This window comes from Mastigoproctus giganteus, chromosome 9 (assembly GCF_048544385.1).
Source record: "Mastigoproctus giganteus isolate SK-2022 chromosome 9, ASM4854438v1, whole genome shotgun sequence".
NCBI lineage: Eukaryota > Metazoa > Arthropoda > Arachnida > Uropygi > Thelyphonidae > Mastigoproctus > Mastigoproctus giganteus.
This window is the reverse complement of record NC_143583.1, coordinates 150,133,736-150,149,819: the sequence shown is the minus strand read 5'-3', so window position 1 is coordinate 150,149,819 and position 16,084 is coordinate 150,133,736. Positions and strand designations below refer to the sequence as shown.

At 36.7% G+C, this 16,084-nt stretch overlaps 1 protein-coding gene across 1 annotated transcript in view; it reads left to right on the top strand.

Moving 5' to 3' along the window:
* Positions 1 to 16,084, top strand: part of tilB (touch insensitive larva B) — a 154,679-nt gene that overhangs the window by 116,219 nt on the left and 22,376 nt on the right. Inside the window, exons 12-13 of the mRNA XM_090381496.1 lie at positions 10,054 to 10,119; positions 13,885 to 14,050. Coding sequence (XP_090237622.1) covers positions 10,054 to 10,119; positions 13,885 to 14,050 — 232 coding nt within the window. The remainder of the gene's footprint in view (positions 1 to 10,053; positions 10,120 to 13,884; positions 14,051 to 16,084) is intronic.

Genomic DNA, 16,084 nt, shown 5'->3' with positions numbered 1-16,084 from the left:
TTTAGATGAGGTCTCCATATTTGGACACAGTATTCAAAATATGGTCTTACAATTTCCTTATACAGTGGGATTATGACCTCCCTTTCTCTACAAGATAACATTCGATAAATCATCGACAGGACATGGGGCTTTTCATTCTGGCTGTTTATGCTATTCAGAAAACCTGTTATCCGCCTGCACTGTAACTCCCCTTTCCTCCTCCACTGTTTTTAATTCAACCCCACCAAGTGTATAATTTATTTGTGAGTTGCTATTCCCCAAATGTAAAACCTTTCATTTGGCAACATTAAAACATAGCTGCCACTTCTCTGACCATCTTTGAAGTCTGTTCAAGTTATCATTAAGGAACACTAATTGGCACTGATCATTAATGATTCTGCCAATCTTTGTCATATACATTCTGACATCATGCTTTTTATCCTTTCATTGATGTTATTTGTGTAAATGAGAAACAACAGTAGTCCAAGAACCAATCCTTGCAGTACCCCACTCCTGACGTTACACTAATCGGAAGAATATCAATTAATTACAACCTTCTGTCCTACAGCCACCCAGCAATACATCTTAGAATCTTACTAGTAATCCCAACCTGTTCAAGCTTATACAGTAAAAGGAGAGACTGCTTCTACAGGGATGGGATACAATTAAATAGATGGGGTACAAGACTGTTTGCTGAAGTTATTGAGGCAGCATTAGCTGGGTCAGAAAATTGCTAGCTTCGGGGATTCACAGACTAAAAGGTTACAAGTAGCCACAGGCAGAGGTGAAGGTGATTCTTGCACTCATTTTATTAGAATGAAAGGCCTAGAGGGTGGGGTGCTGAGGGTTTCAGGGAGTGATGGGAGTCTTTTTTTTTTTTTTTTTTTTGATTTGGTAGTTGTTGGCGCATCGGCTTCTGTGGCCATATTGCACCTCCCAAGGTTTTTTGCAGTACTTTGATCCAAGCCCGAGGCGGGAATCGAACCCGCGACCTTTGGGTTGCCGGGCAGGTACTTTACCCACTCGGCTAGCCCGGTCGGCAAATGTGATGGGAGTCATCATGAAACAAATAAATACATAGGCTGTGTTAGGGTAACTAAGAATAAGAATAGGTGCATGTATATTTGTATGTAGACCAATGCTAGAAGAATAGTAAATAAATTTGATGAATTTGAAGTGCTGGTCAAGACATCAAGGGTGGATATTGTTTGGATATCAAAGACATTAGGAATTCGGATTTGGAATTTGGGGAGTAAAATGTGTACTGAAAGGATAGAAAGGGAGGAGGGTTTATGCTGTTAATTAAGAAAAACATGAAATCTAAGGTAGTGCATCCAGTTGATTTAGATGGACAGTGCAATGTTCAGTCAGTTTGGTATGACATAAGCACTGGGAAGGCCAAAATGAGAGTAGGAGTGTGTTTTAGGCCTAATGATTCTAATGAGTACAGAGAAATAGAATGGGCCAGTAAATCAGATTGTGTTATGATGGGAAATTTTAATTTACCAGATATTGAATGGAACTTGTGGGTTGGTCACTCGCACACTAGCAAGCCTTTTGTGGATTTATTGGATGATTGTTTTCTGTAGCAGCATGTTCGAGAGGCAACCAGCGAGAGTAATACTCTTGATCTGGTTATCAGTGGTGATTATTCGTGCATTAAGAATTGCAGATAAAGGAACTACTAGGTAGCAGTGATCACAATGTACTGATCTGGTATTTACTTAAAGATATAATTACCATCAGGGGTTAATGGAAGGGTTTTAGCTTTCGTAAAGGCAACTACAGTGGTCTCAGACATTTAAATTCTGTACAGTGGGACCAACTGATGATGTTACCAACAGCAAATTGTAAGTGGGATTCATTCAAGGAATTAATGGTGGAAGCTACTAGGCTTTTCATACTGATTAAGAAATATTGTTCAAGATTTAGGTTAAATGGATGTCAGATTAACTAATGACACTTGTGGCAGAGAATAAAAGTGCGTGGGATGCATATAAATTATCAGGCGACACAGAAACCTATGGCAGATATAAGCTAGTCTGTAATCAAGTGACAAAGGAGATTAGCAAGCAAAGGCCAACTGGACTAGCCGGGTGGGTAAAGTGCCTGCCTGGCAACCCGAAGGTCGTGGGTTCAAATCCCGCCTCGGGCTTGGATCAGAGTAGAAAATGCAAAAATCTTGGGAGGTGCAATATGGCCACAGAAGCCGATGCGCCAACATCTAACAAAAAAAAAAAAAAAAAAAGCAAACAAGGGTGATTACAAGAATTCTTTGGCAAAGTATGTTAAGAAAGACAGCAATGACTGCTTTACTTATATAAACTCTAAAAGGAAGGGGATGAATTAGATTGGTCCACTTGATATCGATGGTTTGACTATTGATGATCTTGCTCAGATAGCTGATAATCTGAATGAGTATTTTGCATCTACATTCACACATGAGGAGTTATTAAGGGAGCAAAATGCCAGAAGTTTATCAAACTGTAACAGGGTGCTTAATGATTTTGTAATAACTGAGAGCAAAGTGGAGAAGAAATTGTTGAAGTTAAACATAAGAAAGGAATCTGGGGTGGATGTGATCCAGTTATATTAAAGGAGGCAGCAAAGGAAATAAGCAAACCTTTAGCCATAATTATGAGAGCATCCTTGGACCCAGGAGAAGTCCCCTCAGACTGGAGATGTGCAAATGTATCCCCAGTTCAGAAAGGGAGATCTAAGGTTAATGGGTAATTTCAGAAAAGTTAGTTTAACTTGTCTTTTGGGTAAAATAATGGAGTCACTGGTTAAAGATGCATTGCAGGATCATCTAGACAAGACTAGCAATAATTCAGACACAGCATGGGTTTGTTAAGAGAAAATCTTGTCTGACAAATTTGATAGGATACTATGATGTGGTTACAAAGGAACTGGATGCAAAAAATAATTTTGATATCATACACTTGTATTTCAGCAAAGCTTTTGACACTGTTATACATGGAATATTACTGTACAAATTGGAGCAGTGTGGTATTAATGGTAGGTTGCTACAATGGATAAAAGGGTGGTTGAGGGGGAGAAGACCGAGAGTGGTAATCAATGGATGCTGCTCTTGGTGGACTGATGTTATTAGTGGAGTCCCACAGGATTTGGTGTTGGGCCTACTGCTGTTTTGTATATTTATCAATAATATTAATCAGGCTTAGTGTCGAAGTTTGCACATGAGAGAAAGGTTGGCAGGGTTGTTAGTGATAGTAATGGCAGTGCTACTGCAACAGGATCTAGAAAATTTGGGCAGATAGGATGAGAAGTGGTGGCAACTGAAGTTTAACATTGACAAGTGCAAAGTACTGGATATGAGTAGAAGCAGCCCCAGAGTAACATACCAACTGTGTGGTATTAAATTTAGGATGGTAGAAAATTAAAAAGACCTGGGAGTGATTGTGCAGTCAGATATGAAGTTTTCTGAGCAATGCAGACAGGCTGCCAGAGCAGGTCATGGAGTATTGCCAATGTTATACAGGAATTTGTCTAGCAGGAAAAAGGGAGGTGATTATCCCTTTGTAGAAGGTAATGGTCACGCCACACCTTGAGTACATCATACAGGTCTGGAGGGCTCATTTAGGAAGGATGTAGAGTTGCTTGAGTTTGTACAGAGAAGAGCAACAAGATTGGTGAGGGGAAAGAAGTCTCTCAGAACTTAAGTCTCTCTTACCAAGAAAGACTTAAGTTCTGGAAATTGCAGTGGCTGGACACTAGGCACCTGTGAGGTGATCTGTTTGAGGTGTATAAGGCCTTGAATGGGTTGAGTACGCTGAATTCTGGTGGAATTCTTCCGCTTGCTCAGATTACAAACCTGTGGGGGCATTAATTCAAATTGAGGAAAGACCGTTGTAGAATAGATGTGCGGAAATTTGCCTTTAGCGAGTAGGTGGTTCATTGCTGGAACAAATTTCCATCTGTCATTGTGGAAGTTGATTGCTTAAATAAATCCAAGGAGGAAATGGACAAAGTTTTAGAGGGAATGGATGTGTGAAATTGTTTTTTTTTTTTTTTTTTTAAATTTGGCTAATGCTCATATGCTTGCTTTTTTTGATCACATGCCTGTATTAATACTACTACCTCTCATGAGGGAGAGTCAGATGAATTGCTAAAAGCCCAATAAACTATTTCAAAATTGTTTCCTACATCCAGCTCATGAGTAAACATGATTTTCTCATGTCAAAGCCATGTTGTGTGTTCTTCAGAATGCCATATCTATCTGAATGTTCCAGGATATTTTTCTTACCACTGAAGTCAGACTAACCAGTCTGTAGTTACCAGTTTCTCTCTTAGAACTGCCTTTATGTATTGGCAATATGTTGGTGCTTCTTGAATCCAAAGGAATCCCTTCCTAGTGCAAAGGTGCCCTCATAATTAACCTGGGTGGTTCAATACACTTCCTGACAGACCGCTTAAAACTACCAGGTATATGCCATCAACTCCAGGAGTCTTAATTGCCTTTATGCTCAAAAGTTTTTCTAATAACAATTATCTGCAATTATGAAATTGCTGATTTTGTATGGCTCAGCCTTACTTGCACAGCCTCTTCTCAACATGGAGGGTCTTTCATTAATGACTGATGCAAATTGAATTAAAGACCTATTCAGTTCATCCAAAATATCAGCTGGGTTATCTGAGACTTTCCCACAACCAGTGCACAAGGGTCCAATCTGATTATCTTTCTTCGTTGTCTGCACATTTGTGAATAATTCCATGTTCCCATCCTTTGATCTCTCAACCAATGCTTTCTCATATGCAGTTGGCATCCCTAACCTTATTTATGGTACTATTACAGATCAACTTGTACCTGTCATAAGATTCAGTACTTTTCATCGCTCTGTAACTATTCCATGCTATCTTTTTTTTCTCTAATGTTCAATTTTACATTAATAATGTAAGGTGAGTACAGGAGGTACACAATGAAACTACAAAGATATGGTACTAGTTGTTTCTCGTATAAATTCTGAATATTTTGCAGTGTTTTGTAATTCTAGCTTTTACATTGTATGAGCAAAACATGGTATAAGGGTTATATTCGCCCGAGCACTGTAAAACCATGATTAATGTATGGAGAAATATAAAATTAAATATATGTAAACATTAAACTTTTCAGTATAACATTGTCTCCTATACCAGAAATGTAATTTTTCTTGGGTGTATATTTTTGGAAATACACATCTTTTTATCTTATTTTAACCACTGTTCATATCAGTTCTTACATTATAAGGTAAAGTTTATTTGGAAGGGGAAAAAATGGAAAAGTATTTGCCTTAAGCTGCACTGGACAGCAAATTTTAAGGTTTTGATTTTTATCTCAAAAATAAGGCTTATTTCTTGGATTGCGGATGAGCTGAACATCCAGATTTGAAGTTGGATATTGCCTAGTACCACACAGATTGGGAGAGGAATGCCGATTATGCTTATTGAAATTTAATGTGTAAATTTAAATTTTAATAAGTTAATTTCTAAAGTCCTCATATTAGGCTGTAGTTTGCAGGTCTCGCAAATCGATCAATGAACACACATTTCAGCAGGCATAATGCGGTTAATGAGTACACATATGAGGACTATTAGTACCAATATATATATATATATATATATATATATATATATATATATATATATATATAGACACACACAATGCACAAACACACAGACTGTCCAGTAAAAACATTATGACCACCTTTGCTTTTGTAGTTGACTGTTCCTTCCACCTGGTAGTGCATCTGTTGCAGTGAGAACTGATAAATGTGATACTGCCAATTAGTGGCATGCAGTTCGTATGAAGTACTTGATTGGCATGGACAAGGGACATGATCTAACAAACCTCAGAAAAGGATTGATTGTTGGGTACCAGTTCAACAATGGCAGTATTACTGAAAGTGTGAATCTTGTGGGCTATTCTGGGAGCACTGCAGTTAAGGTGCTCCAAATGTAGAAGAATAGTGGACAGTGATATGCACCTGTGCCTCACTGATGATCATGGTGAATGTAGGCTGTCTGGCCTTGTCCACCCATCACCAGTGACACCTATAGTTTGCATCTGAGTGGTGTCATTGGACCATTGATGACCGAAAATAAAGTTGCATTTTCTAATGAATCTTATTTTCTGCTATGTCATTTGTAGGCGAAAAGTATGGCAAGAAACTGCAGAGAGGAATCACTCCAATGTTCTGCCAGAAACGTGCAGGAGGCAGCAGTGTTTAGGTATGGTGAATGTTTTCCTGGGAATCTATTGGTGCCCTCATACCTGTAGACTACACTCTAAATGCTAATAACTTCTATCCATTGTGACTGATCAGGTACACTCCTTCATAGTGACTGTTTCCCCAGATGGCACAGGTATGTTCCAGCATGTAGACATGTAACTTATGTAGGGCTGCTCCAGCGCTTCAGTTCACTGTGGTGAATACTGCCTTGGTACACAGTGGTGAATACAGAACTCATTAAAATGGCCAATAATATGTATAATGTTATGTTTGTATGTGTTTAATTATTTCTGGCCACTTTGCCTCCAGGGAGGCAACTATCTGAAAAGCCTGCCCAGTGCCCATCTATGCCATGAGGATGTGGGCCACAACTACTTGTGCACCATGACTATTCTTGATCAGAACAATTTTCACCTATTGGAGGTAGTTCTAAACCAGTGGGTGCAAATCCTGTGTTATCAGGAGCGCAGGCTTATGACATCAGCAAAAACTCCTTTCAGCGAAGATTGACAGGCCAACAAGAAAAAAATAGAGGGATAGGATCACAAAATTATGCATACTATAATTTTTTTTTTTTTTTATAGTTTATATAATTCTAATTCTTTACATTATTACATTTTTTCCATAATTACATTAGACATTATTAACATTATTGAAAGTAAATTTTGGTGAAAGAAATTGTCTTCTGTTGAAGCAGCAGCTACAAAATTCCTGGAAAAAAGAAAGGAATTCTGGTTGTGAATTACCAGAAGAAAAATTTCAGATATTCAGTCTAAGTCTGTCTCTAAGGTCATTATAATGTGCACATTTGTAAAGAGTATGCTCCCAGTTCTCTTTGGTCCTGGAAATACATAGATCTGAAGAGTTGATATAACTTGTCTGGTAATGATCTGTGGCCTGTAATGAGGAACAAAGTCTGTAGGCTCATCATGAACCATCATCTAGTGTTCTTTTCCATGGGGGAAAGTTACGCAGAGATGGATGAATTGTTTTTTTTAACAAGGCCTTTGAAGAAAATATCCCATCTCTACTGCTACAAATTAAATTAGCTCATTCCAACATTTGAATTTTTTCTTTTTAACATCATTGTGAACATTGATTTGAATATCTGTGAAGGTAGTGAGAATCTTTGCTAGTTCTGTAGCAAAGCCCCCCAATAAACAAGATAAAGATCAAGTGGCCTGGCTCCAGCCATCACTTGGTGTGCATCAGAAGAAACTGTTCTATATACTTTTAGAATGTTATGTTATGTTATGTTATGTTATTTGGTTTTTAGGAGCATTAGCAACTAAGGCCATATTGCTCCGGGATATGCGGTGGTCATTCCCTGACCTTTCCGCATCCTCCGTATTTGGTGGTGACGGGCTCGAACCCCGGTCTAATCAAGAAGCGACTTTTAGAATGGTGAGTAACATTGCTTTGTGTAAAGAAATTAATTTGGATTGAAATTTCTTGTTCTTTGCTCTGTGAAACTGAGCTTGCTGTGAAAGTAGCTATGGGAAGGAAGACTGCATGATAACAAAAGATTAATGTATTCTTTGTTTGAAGGACCCCATTCTTCTTTTGAGATTCTTGTTAAATTGAAGTTGTGATATTGCTTAAATGCTGAGTAAAATCCAGCTTGTTGTCAACTGTGACACCTAGATATTTTATGCTTGACACAAAAGGTAGTTGTTTACCATTTATTTTTATTTGAGGAGGGGGGGGATATTTGTAGATCCAGGATCATTAAGAACAGGAACAGTAGCAGCCTTAGATTCAAATGTAGAATACAAACATCCACTAATTATGACAGTAAGACCACCAGCATAGGCTATAGTATGTGTATCAATAAAAGAACATGTAACCAATCATTAAGAACGACACCTCCTAGTAACAGTACAAGAGATGTGCTGATGCCTAGATTTGACTATTATGCTTCTGTCAGTAAAATAATTTTTGATCAGCAAGTAAAACTGAGACAGGCAGCCAGCAGACCTGGTGGTACCAGCAGGATAATGTACCCTGCCACGTCATCTGTATTGTTTGGGAGTGATTTGCCAAACACGAAAGTGACTTCCAGGTGTTACCATGGCTGCAAAATTTTCTGGATATGAATCCTATGGAACATTTCTGGAACTACTTGGATCAATAGATCTAGCATTTGGATCCTTCACCACAGACTGTCACAGATCTATGGGATGCAATCCTGGCAACATAGCACAACATACCTCCTGCAATGTTCAGAGACCTTATAGAGTCCTTGCCTTGCCATGTGGCATCGGTACTGGCGGAAAGAGGAGGACATACCTACTGTTGGATAGGTGGTCATAATGCTTTGACTTGACAGCTTATATTTTAATTGCTGTCTAGTCGGTGATTAGAAGCTACATGTCTGACCCTGACCTCAGAGGGTTCTTTCAACAGTGTCTGTATCAAATCACTTGGTGTGTGTGTGTGTGTGTGTGTGTGTGTGTGTGTGTGTGTGTGTGTGTGTGTGTGTGTGTGTGTGTGTGTGTGTGTGTGTGTGTGTGTGTGTGTGTTGTAATTAAAATTTTTACTATTTTTTATGATTTGTAGTATTGAAAACAATAATTATATTTTTAATATCAACATTAATTATATACATATATTGTCCTTTGTAAAAGTAGGTTGAAACATGAAAAGTTTAGAAATTAAATAAATTAGCTAATTTAACTGAAATACCTCAGCTTACAAACATGAGACCATTCTGATTCTTTTTAAGAAAAGCAATAGACTTATTTTGATTATTCTTCTGTTATTTTGTCTCATTTCAAATGCCCTTGGATCCGGTCTCTGCGGTTGGTTTCATTTAATTCTGCTCAGTTTACAATGCAATTTTCATTTTTGCCATTTGATTTACAAATAAATTTACAATTTTATTGATTCTCTTACTCTTCTAGCTCTTATTTCATGACCACTTTCCTCAAGAAAGCTCTCCTTTTGAATACACATTCTTCTTGCCTCTTCCAGAACAAACCATTCAATTTTTACACTAGTGTCCATATTTTACTATATTTTTAGAGTTGTAAACAGTCTCATGTATTGTGTTGTTAATTCTGTTTGTTGATTATTGTACACCCATGTAAATTTCTTTGTTATGTATAGTTTTCTACATAAACATAAATTAGTAATTATCACTTTAATATATTAATTATAAAGTAGATAAAAGTAGATTACAATAATCCACAGTGAAACTGAAAGACAGGATTATTTCTCAGATAAATCCTGGTCCTTTTACCTTCAGAAATTAAGGAAGGGAGACTTATTTTTTTTGGGAGGTCTGCAGCATCACCTCAGGCACCTATATTGAACATCTGTGAATGGAACAAAGGGGTGCTCTTACGAAGAAAGGCTTAAGTTTTGCAAATTACAGTGTCTGGAGACTAGGCACCAGCGAGGTGATCTGATAGAGGTGTATAAAGCCTTGAAAAATCACCTGAGAGGGCATAAATTCAAATTGAGGAAAGACAGATGTAGGATAGACGTGCGGAAATTTGCCTTTAGCCAGCGGGTGGTTGGTTGGTGGAACAGACTGCCATCCCTTGTGGTGGAGGTTGATAGCCTAAATAAGTTTAAGGCTCAGCTGGACAGGTATTTTGAACGAACAGAGGGGTGAAGTGGAAGTGGGTTTTTTTTTTTTTTTTTTTTTTTTGGCTGATGCTGCATAAGCTTGCTTTCTTGCATCAAATGCCTCTACTAATGCTAATGCTAATCTGTAAACTTGTACAATATTTCTCTTCATTATCATACTGTTTGTGTTTCTTTTGTATGGAAAATAAAGTTTACTTCATGAGATTTTATAATATTTATTACTGATGTATTTTTGTGTTCTGTTTTATAGGTTGGACTTTGAATTTACAGATAACGAAGAAAATAATGCATTTCAACTTGAAGTTGCTGTGTACAAGTCAGTAATGATTCATGTTTAAAAAGCATTAAATATTTTTTTCAAGTTTTATATATTTTAAATTTGTGAATATATATATATATATATATATGTAGTTCTATAGTGTATTAGAAGATGAAATGCACAAGGCATAATTTCTTATGGGTTTAGGTTATTAACTATATAATATCGGTGTAGAAACACCATAGTTTACCAATAAATTTGAACTACGTATGTAGTGTAAAAGGCATAGTTTTAATTGTATCTCATATTGTGGGTGCCTTCACAACAAGGATAGCTGGTATTTCACTACTTCAAATAAATAACGCTTCTCTAGTAGAAAAGACTACTGTTATTTATTTTCAGTGGATATCACCATCCAGATGATCGTTTTGAAGCTAGTTGGCTTCATCATCAGTGAGTGGGCAGGTATCCTGGTAATGCAATATGCCATTACACTACATACTTAGTTCAAATTTATGGGTGTTTCTATGGTGTTTCTACACCGATATTATATAGTTAATTACCTAAACCCATAAGAAATTATGCCTTGTGCATTTCATCTTCTAATACATTATTATTTATACACCATTTGGCATCTTTCATATTGTGGAAATAACTTTGCAACTGTGATGGCATATTGCATTACCAGGATACCTGCCAACTCACTGATGATGAAGCCAACTAGCTTCTTCTAGAAACGATTGTCTGGGTAGTGGTATCCACTGAAAATAAATAACTAGTCTTTTCTGCTAGAGAAGCGTTATTTATTTGAAGTAGTGCAATACTAGCTATCTCGTTGTGATGGCACCTACAATATGAGATACAATTAAAATGATGCCTTTTACACTAAATTTGAACTACATAAGTAGTTCAAATTTATGGGTTAACTTTGGTGTTTCTGCACCAAAGTTTTTTTCCGAATTTGGCCATTTAAATGGAATTTTATGAAGGTTGTGCTTTGTTTTATCAGTTTGTAATAAAATTTCCTGCTTCCTCCATTGACGAATCAGCTTCTCAGTAGGTTGTGGTCCGAAATTTCATTCTGCTGCTCTGTTCCCATGTCCTTTGGCATATTGTACTACTTTTAGCTTAAATCCAATAGTATAATTTTCCTTTCTTGATGTGCCTGCAATTGATTAGGATTTAAATGTATAACTGGAATTCACTTGTTACTGCAACAACAGCCTGGTAATTACTGAAAAGGGCATTAATGCAGTATTATAGTAGTTAATTATCTGTTAACTACTGCACATTAACTCTCGGTTTGGCGCAAAACTGTATTGCCACTTTCGGCTTTTAAGATATTTATAAGGAGCTCACATCTGGTGGGTATGGGCTTGGCACACCCAGGGTCCTGAGCTGGATATCATCATTCTTCTCTTTCTTAGTGATTCCTTTCTATTTCTACTTCTCTCTCTCTCTCTCACCACCAAATACGGAGGATGCAGAAAGGTCAGGGAATGACCACCACCTATCCCTGAAGCAATATGGCCTTAGTTGCTAATGCTCCTAAAAACCAAATAACAAATCTCTCTCTCTCTCTCTCTCTCTCTCTCTCTCTCTCTCTCTCTCTCTCTGTAACTCGGGAATTTTTTTTTTTTTGGCTGGTGCAGCATAAGCCTCAGGCTTCCTTGCACCATATGGCTAGTAATAATCTTATAAGCCGACAAATACGGTAAATTACTTACTTACATAAGGAGCACAATTATTCAAATAAAAACACACCAATAGTACTAAACAACTTTATAGTGGTGTGTACTGCATTCGGGGGGGTTGCTAGGCCATACAACGGGTGCCAGACAAAAGCAATTAATTTTCATACATGTATACTCCACCTTATATCTGGCTTATACATAGGGTGGAGTATACATGTATGAAAATTAATTACTTTTGATATTTCAAAGGATGTGTAAAATCTGGCCTTGAGATAATTAGCCCTAGATAATGGCCAAAATTTCCACACCTCTATAAATTATAGAGACTTCACTTTTCACGTTATGAATTGAAAAAAATAATAAAAATTAAAAAACAATTTTTTTTTTCTGCATCCTTTGTACTCATTGATAAAATGTTAATCATGTTTTCTAAACATATCTAAAAAAAAAAGTCATTGTTTTGGGTTTCACTGGATCTCCATGCGATTTAAATACTTTTTAAAATCAATTCTTTAACTAAACTAAAAAAAAAAAAACATTTTCCTTCTGCTTTTCTATACGTTTTTCTTGATCTATATGTTTTTCCTTTTTTCATCCAATTTTAATTTTTCTGCTGTTCACAGAGCCATAAGATCGTGGGGCCCGATTGGATCCAATCAGCCTAAGGCTGGCTCTGTGTGGATGGACAGACAATTGGAGCTTATGCATATACAGTATATGCAAACGTGCCTAATAAACACATTAGGTAGGTTCATAAAAAGTTGAATAAATTCCAACTAAATCAGATAAAAAGTTACAGATTTCTTTCATTGTTCTCCATAAGATTATCTTGCATTTTTAGTTCTATTGCACCATGATCGACCAAGATTTGATACTGTGGCAGAAATGAAAGGCACAAAAAAAAGTTCACACTAGGGTGCACCACACCAAGTACTGAATGCAGCCAGTGCAACACAGCATGATTTATTTGATCAAACTGCAGATTCTACTAATTTTAAACAAAAAAATTATATTATGTAGGCCAGGCATGGCCTACATAATATGGAAGGTTACAAAAGTTCACACACTTTGAATGGACTGTGGTTCTTCAAGCACGTGTAACTTGCCAAATTATTTAATGATTGTATTCATTGTCAAAATAATTAATTTACATTGCTCTGACCTAGTGATTGTACTAGATAGATAATAAATAAGAACATTATTTACTCCAGCTTTTGGGTTTTCACTTGAGCAGCATGTCGCTGCATTCCAGAATTTTGTGGTACTGTATAACCTATGTTATTTTAGTGTCAGGGTTGATCGGATCTCCAATGTAATAGTTTGTTGGCTAAGGTAAAAAAAGCCAACACAAGAACCACGGCAAACTAAGTGAAACTTGCCGGACAAACTGGTTTTCTGCTACTGCAGTTTCTCCCTGCATTCTTGGTAAACAAACAGTGCATGGTAGCGGCAGTAGAAGTCAAGAAAAATATATTGATTGACAAGTAGGTGTGACAGATGATATAACAATTAGTTTTTTCTCATTATTAAAAGCAGATTATTGGAGTTAGAGCGTTTTCGCTATTAAAAAAAAACCATCTTACTGATTTCTTTGTATGTTTTTAAGGTTAGGTTTCCTAACTTAACCTTAACGGTTAGGAAAATAGGAAAAGGTTTGCCAATGTTTCTTTATTTTATGTTATATTTCATAACCTGACCTTAAATGTTAGGTAATTCCTTCATTTCCTAACCTAACTTTGAAGGTTAGTTTATGAAATAAACTAACCTTCAAAGTTAGACAGGAAAAGAAAGAAAGATTCTTTATATATATATATATATTTACTGAGAATGCAGGGAGAAACTGCAGTAGCAGAAAACCAGTTTGTCTGGTAAGTTTCCCATAGTTTTCCATGGTTCTCATGTTGGCTTTCTATACTTTCACCAGTTTTTTTTTTTTAATTTAATTTATAAATTTATAGGTTGTATTGTATTGTATTTTGAATGTGTTTTTGCTCTGGAATGATTACAAGTTTAAAAATTGGCTAGAAATTTGCATAATTGTGGAAGTTGATTCAGAATTTCATTTAAAGTTTCATTAAATATCTTCCTACCTATAGCTAAATACACAGCAATATTTTTTTCTGGCTAGGTTTCTAGATATCTCACTTTTGGATGTAGATGTGCAACCTAACTATGTTCGAATTACCATAAAAGGAAAGATCTTCCAGATGGTGCTCCCAGAGGAAGTGCAGACAGCATTGTCAAAAGCACAGAGGGCTCAAGTGACTGGCCATTTGCTCATTTATATGCCAAAGGTAAATTTCAGTAACACCTTTTTGAGACACAAAGGGTAATAATGACTAGTTATACTAGTCAAGTCATTTTTTATCAGTAGAAATACTGGTTTTGCTAACATTATGCTTAGGCTTCAAAACTACACTTAAAATTTTTCTGTCATATTAGAATTTTTATTTAACACTAAATAAATATTTTAAAATTTAACACTAAACTCTTGGGATCAGATATAATTCAACAATTTTTTTTTGGACACAACTAAGGATCAGTTTGCTCCATGTAATCTGATTCCAGATAAGGTTTCAAAGGGTGTGCATCATTTTCTTAAGTCAAGTAGTTTTGTATATATTGTTTGTTTGAGTCAGAAGTGTATGTTTAATATATAGTAGCTACATTACCTTTTTATATTTGCAATGTCTGGAAATGGGATCAAGGGTGCATTGCCCTTGATCCCATTTCCAGACAGACTGACAGAATATGACTGTATGGAAACTCTTAGTGATGTAAATGTCAAGAAAATTATAATGCAATGAGTGATGGACAAACTGAACAAAACTGTATCAGAAATTTCAAAGAGTGGTAGAAAATGTAATGAAAATAATGATGTTTAAAGTGGCTATTACAGTTGTAACACATACATTATTTAGAGAGATAGAGTTTGCTATGTATGCAGTGACCTCTACGCATAGGCACGCACCTGGAAGCCTCCAGATTTGGAGGCTGTCAGGTGTGTGCATACCACAAAATTAGCATTAGTAGAGACATATGATACAAGAAAGCAAGCTTATACAGCATCAGCCAAAAAAAAAAAAAAAAAAAAAAACCTTCCCATTTCACCCGTTGATTTGCCCCAAGTGTTTGTCTAGTTCTGCCTTGAATTTATTTCAGCTGTCAACTTCTACGATGACATGGAAATTTGTTCCAGCAATCAACCACCCAATAGCTAAAGGCAAATTTCTGCACATATATTTTACAACTGTCTTTCCTCGATTTTAATTTATGCCCCCTCAGGTTTGTAATCTGGGCAAGAAGAAGAAGAATCCCATCAGCATTGAGCCTGCTTAAACCATTCAAGACCTTATACACCTCAATCAGATCACTTCTCAGGTGCCTAGTCCCCAGACACTGTAATTTGCAAAACTTAAGCCTTTCCTCGTAGGAGCAACCCTTTGTTCCATTCATTAACCTTGTTTCCCTTCTCTGTACTTGTTCTAGCAGCTCTACATCCTTCCTAAAATGAGGCCTCCAGACCTGTATACAGTACTCAGGGTGTAGCCTGACCATTGCCTTATACAAAGGGGATAATCACCTCCTTATCCCTGCTAGAAAAATTCCTGTATATCATTGACAAGACACCATGAGCTACTCTTGCAGACCGTCTGCACTGCTCAGAAAACTTTATCTGCCTGCACAGTTACCCCCAGGTCCTTTTCGTTCATCATGGGAAAATCAACCAAATAATAAACTTCGAAGTATCAAGCCAAACATTGAGCGATGGCCTTCCAGCTTGAATTCAGTCCGACATCAGGAGGTAATATTGGCTCGTCTGTGAATAGGACACACAAATATTACTCATAGTTATCTTTTAAGAGGAGAGACTCCCCCCCCCTCAATGTCATCACTGTAATACAATGCTCTCAGTGAAACACATTCTGGTTGAATGCACAAAATATACAAGAGAACGCCAGAATCTTTGCAATTCAACCACAACAAAAGATCCTACATTTGCCTCACTTTTAAACAATGAAACAAATGTCTCAAACATTTATAACTTTCTCAAGATGATTAAAGTATATCACCTCCTTTAGTTAGAAAAAAAAAAAAAAAAATTACTTTCTGGTTCCTTTTTTCCATTTTCTCTATATTGAGAAGAAATGGCATGCATAGTTACCATACGTATGGCGCACTATGGTCTCAGTAGCCGATGTGCCCAATAAATCCCGAAACAAACAAACAACCTTTTCATTCTCTACCACCCTGAGTGCAGTACCACATAGTTGATATGTTACTCTGTGGTTGCTTCTACCCATATGCAGTACTTTACATTTGTCAAT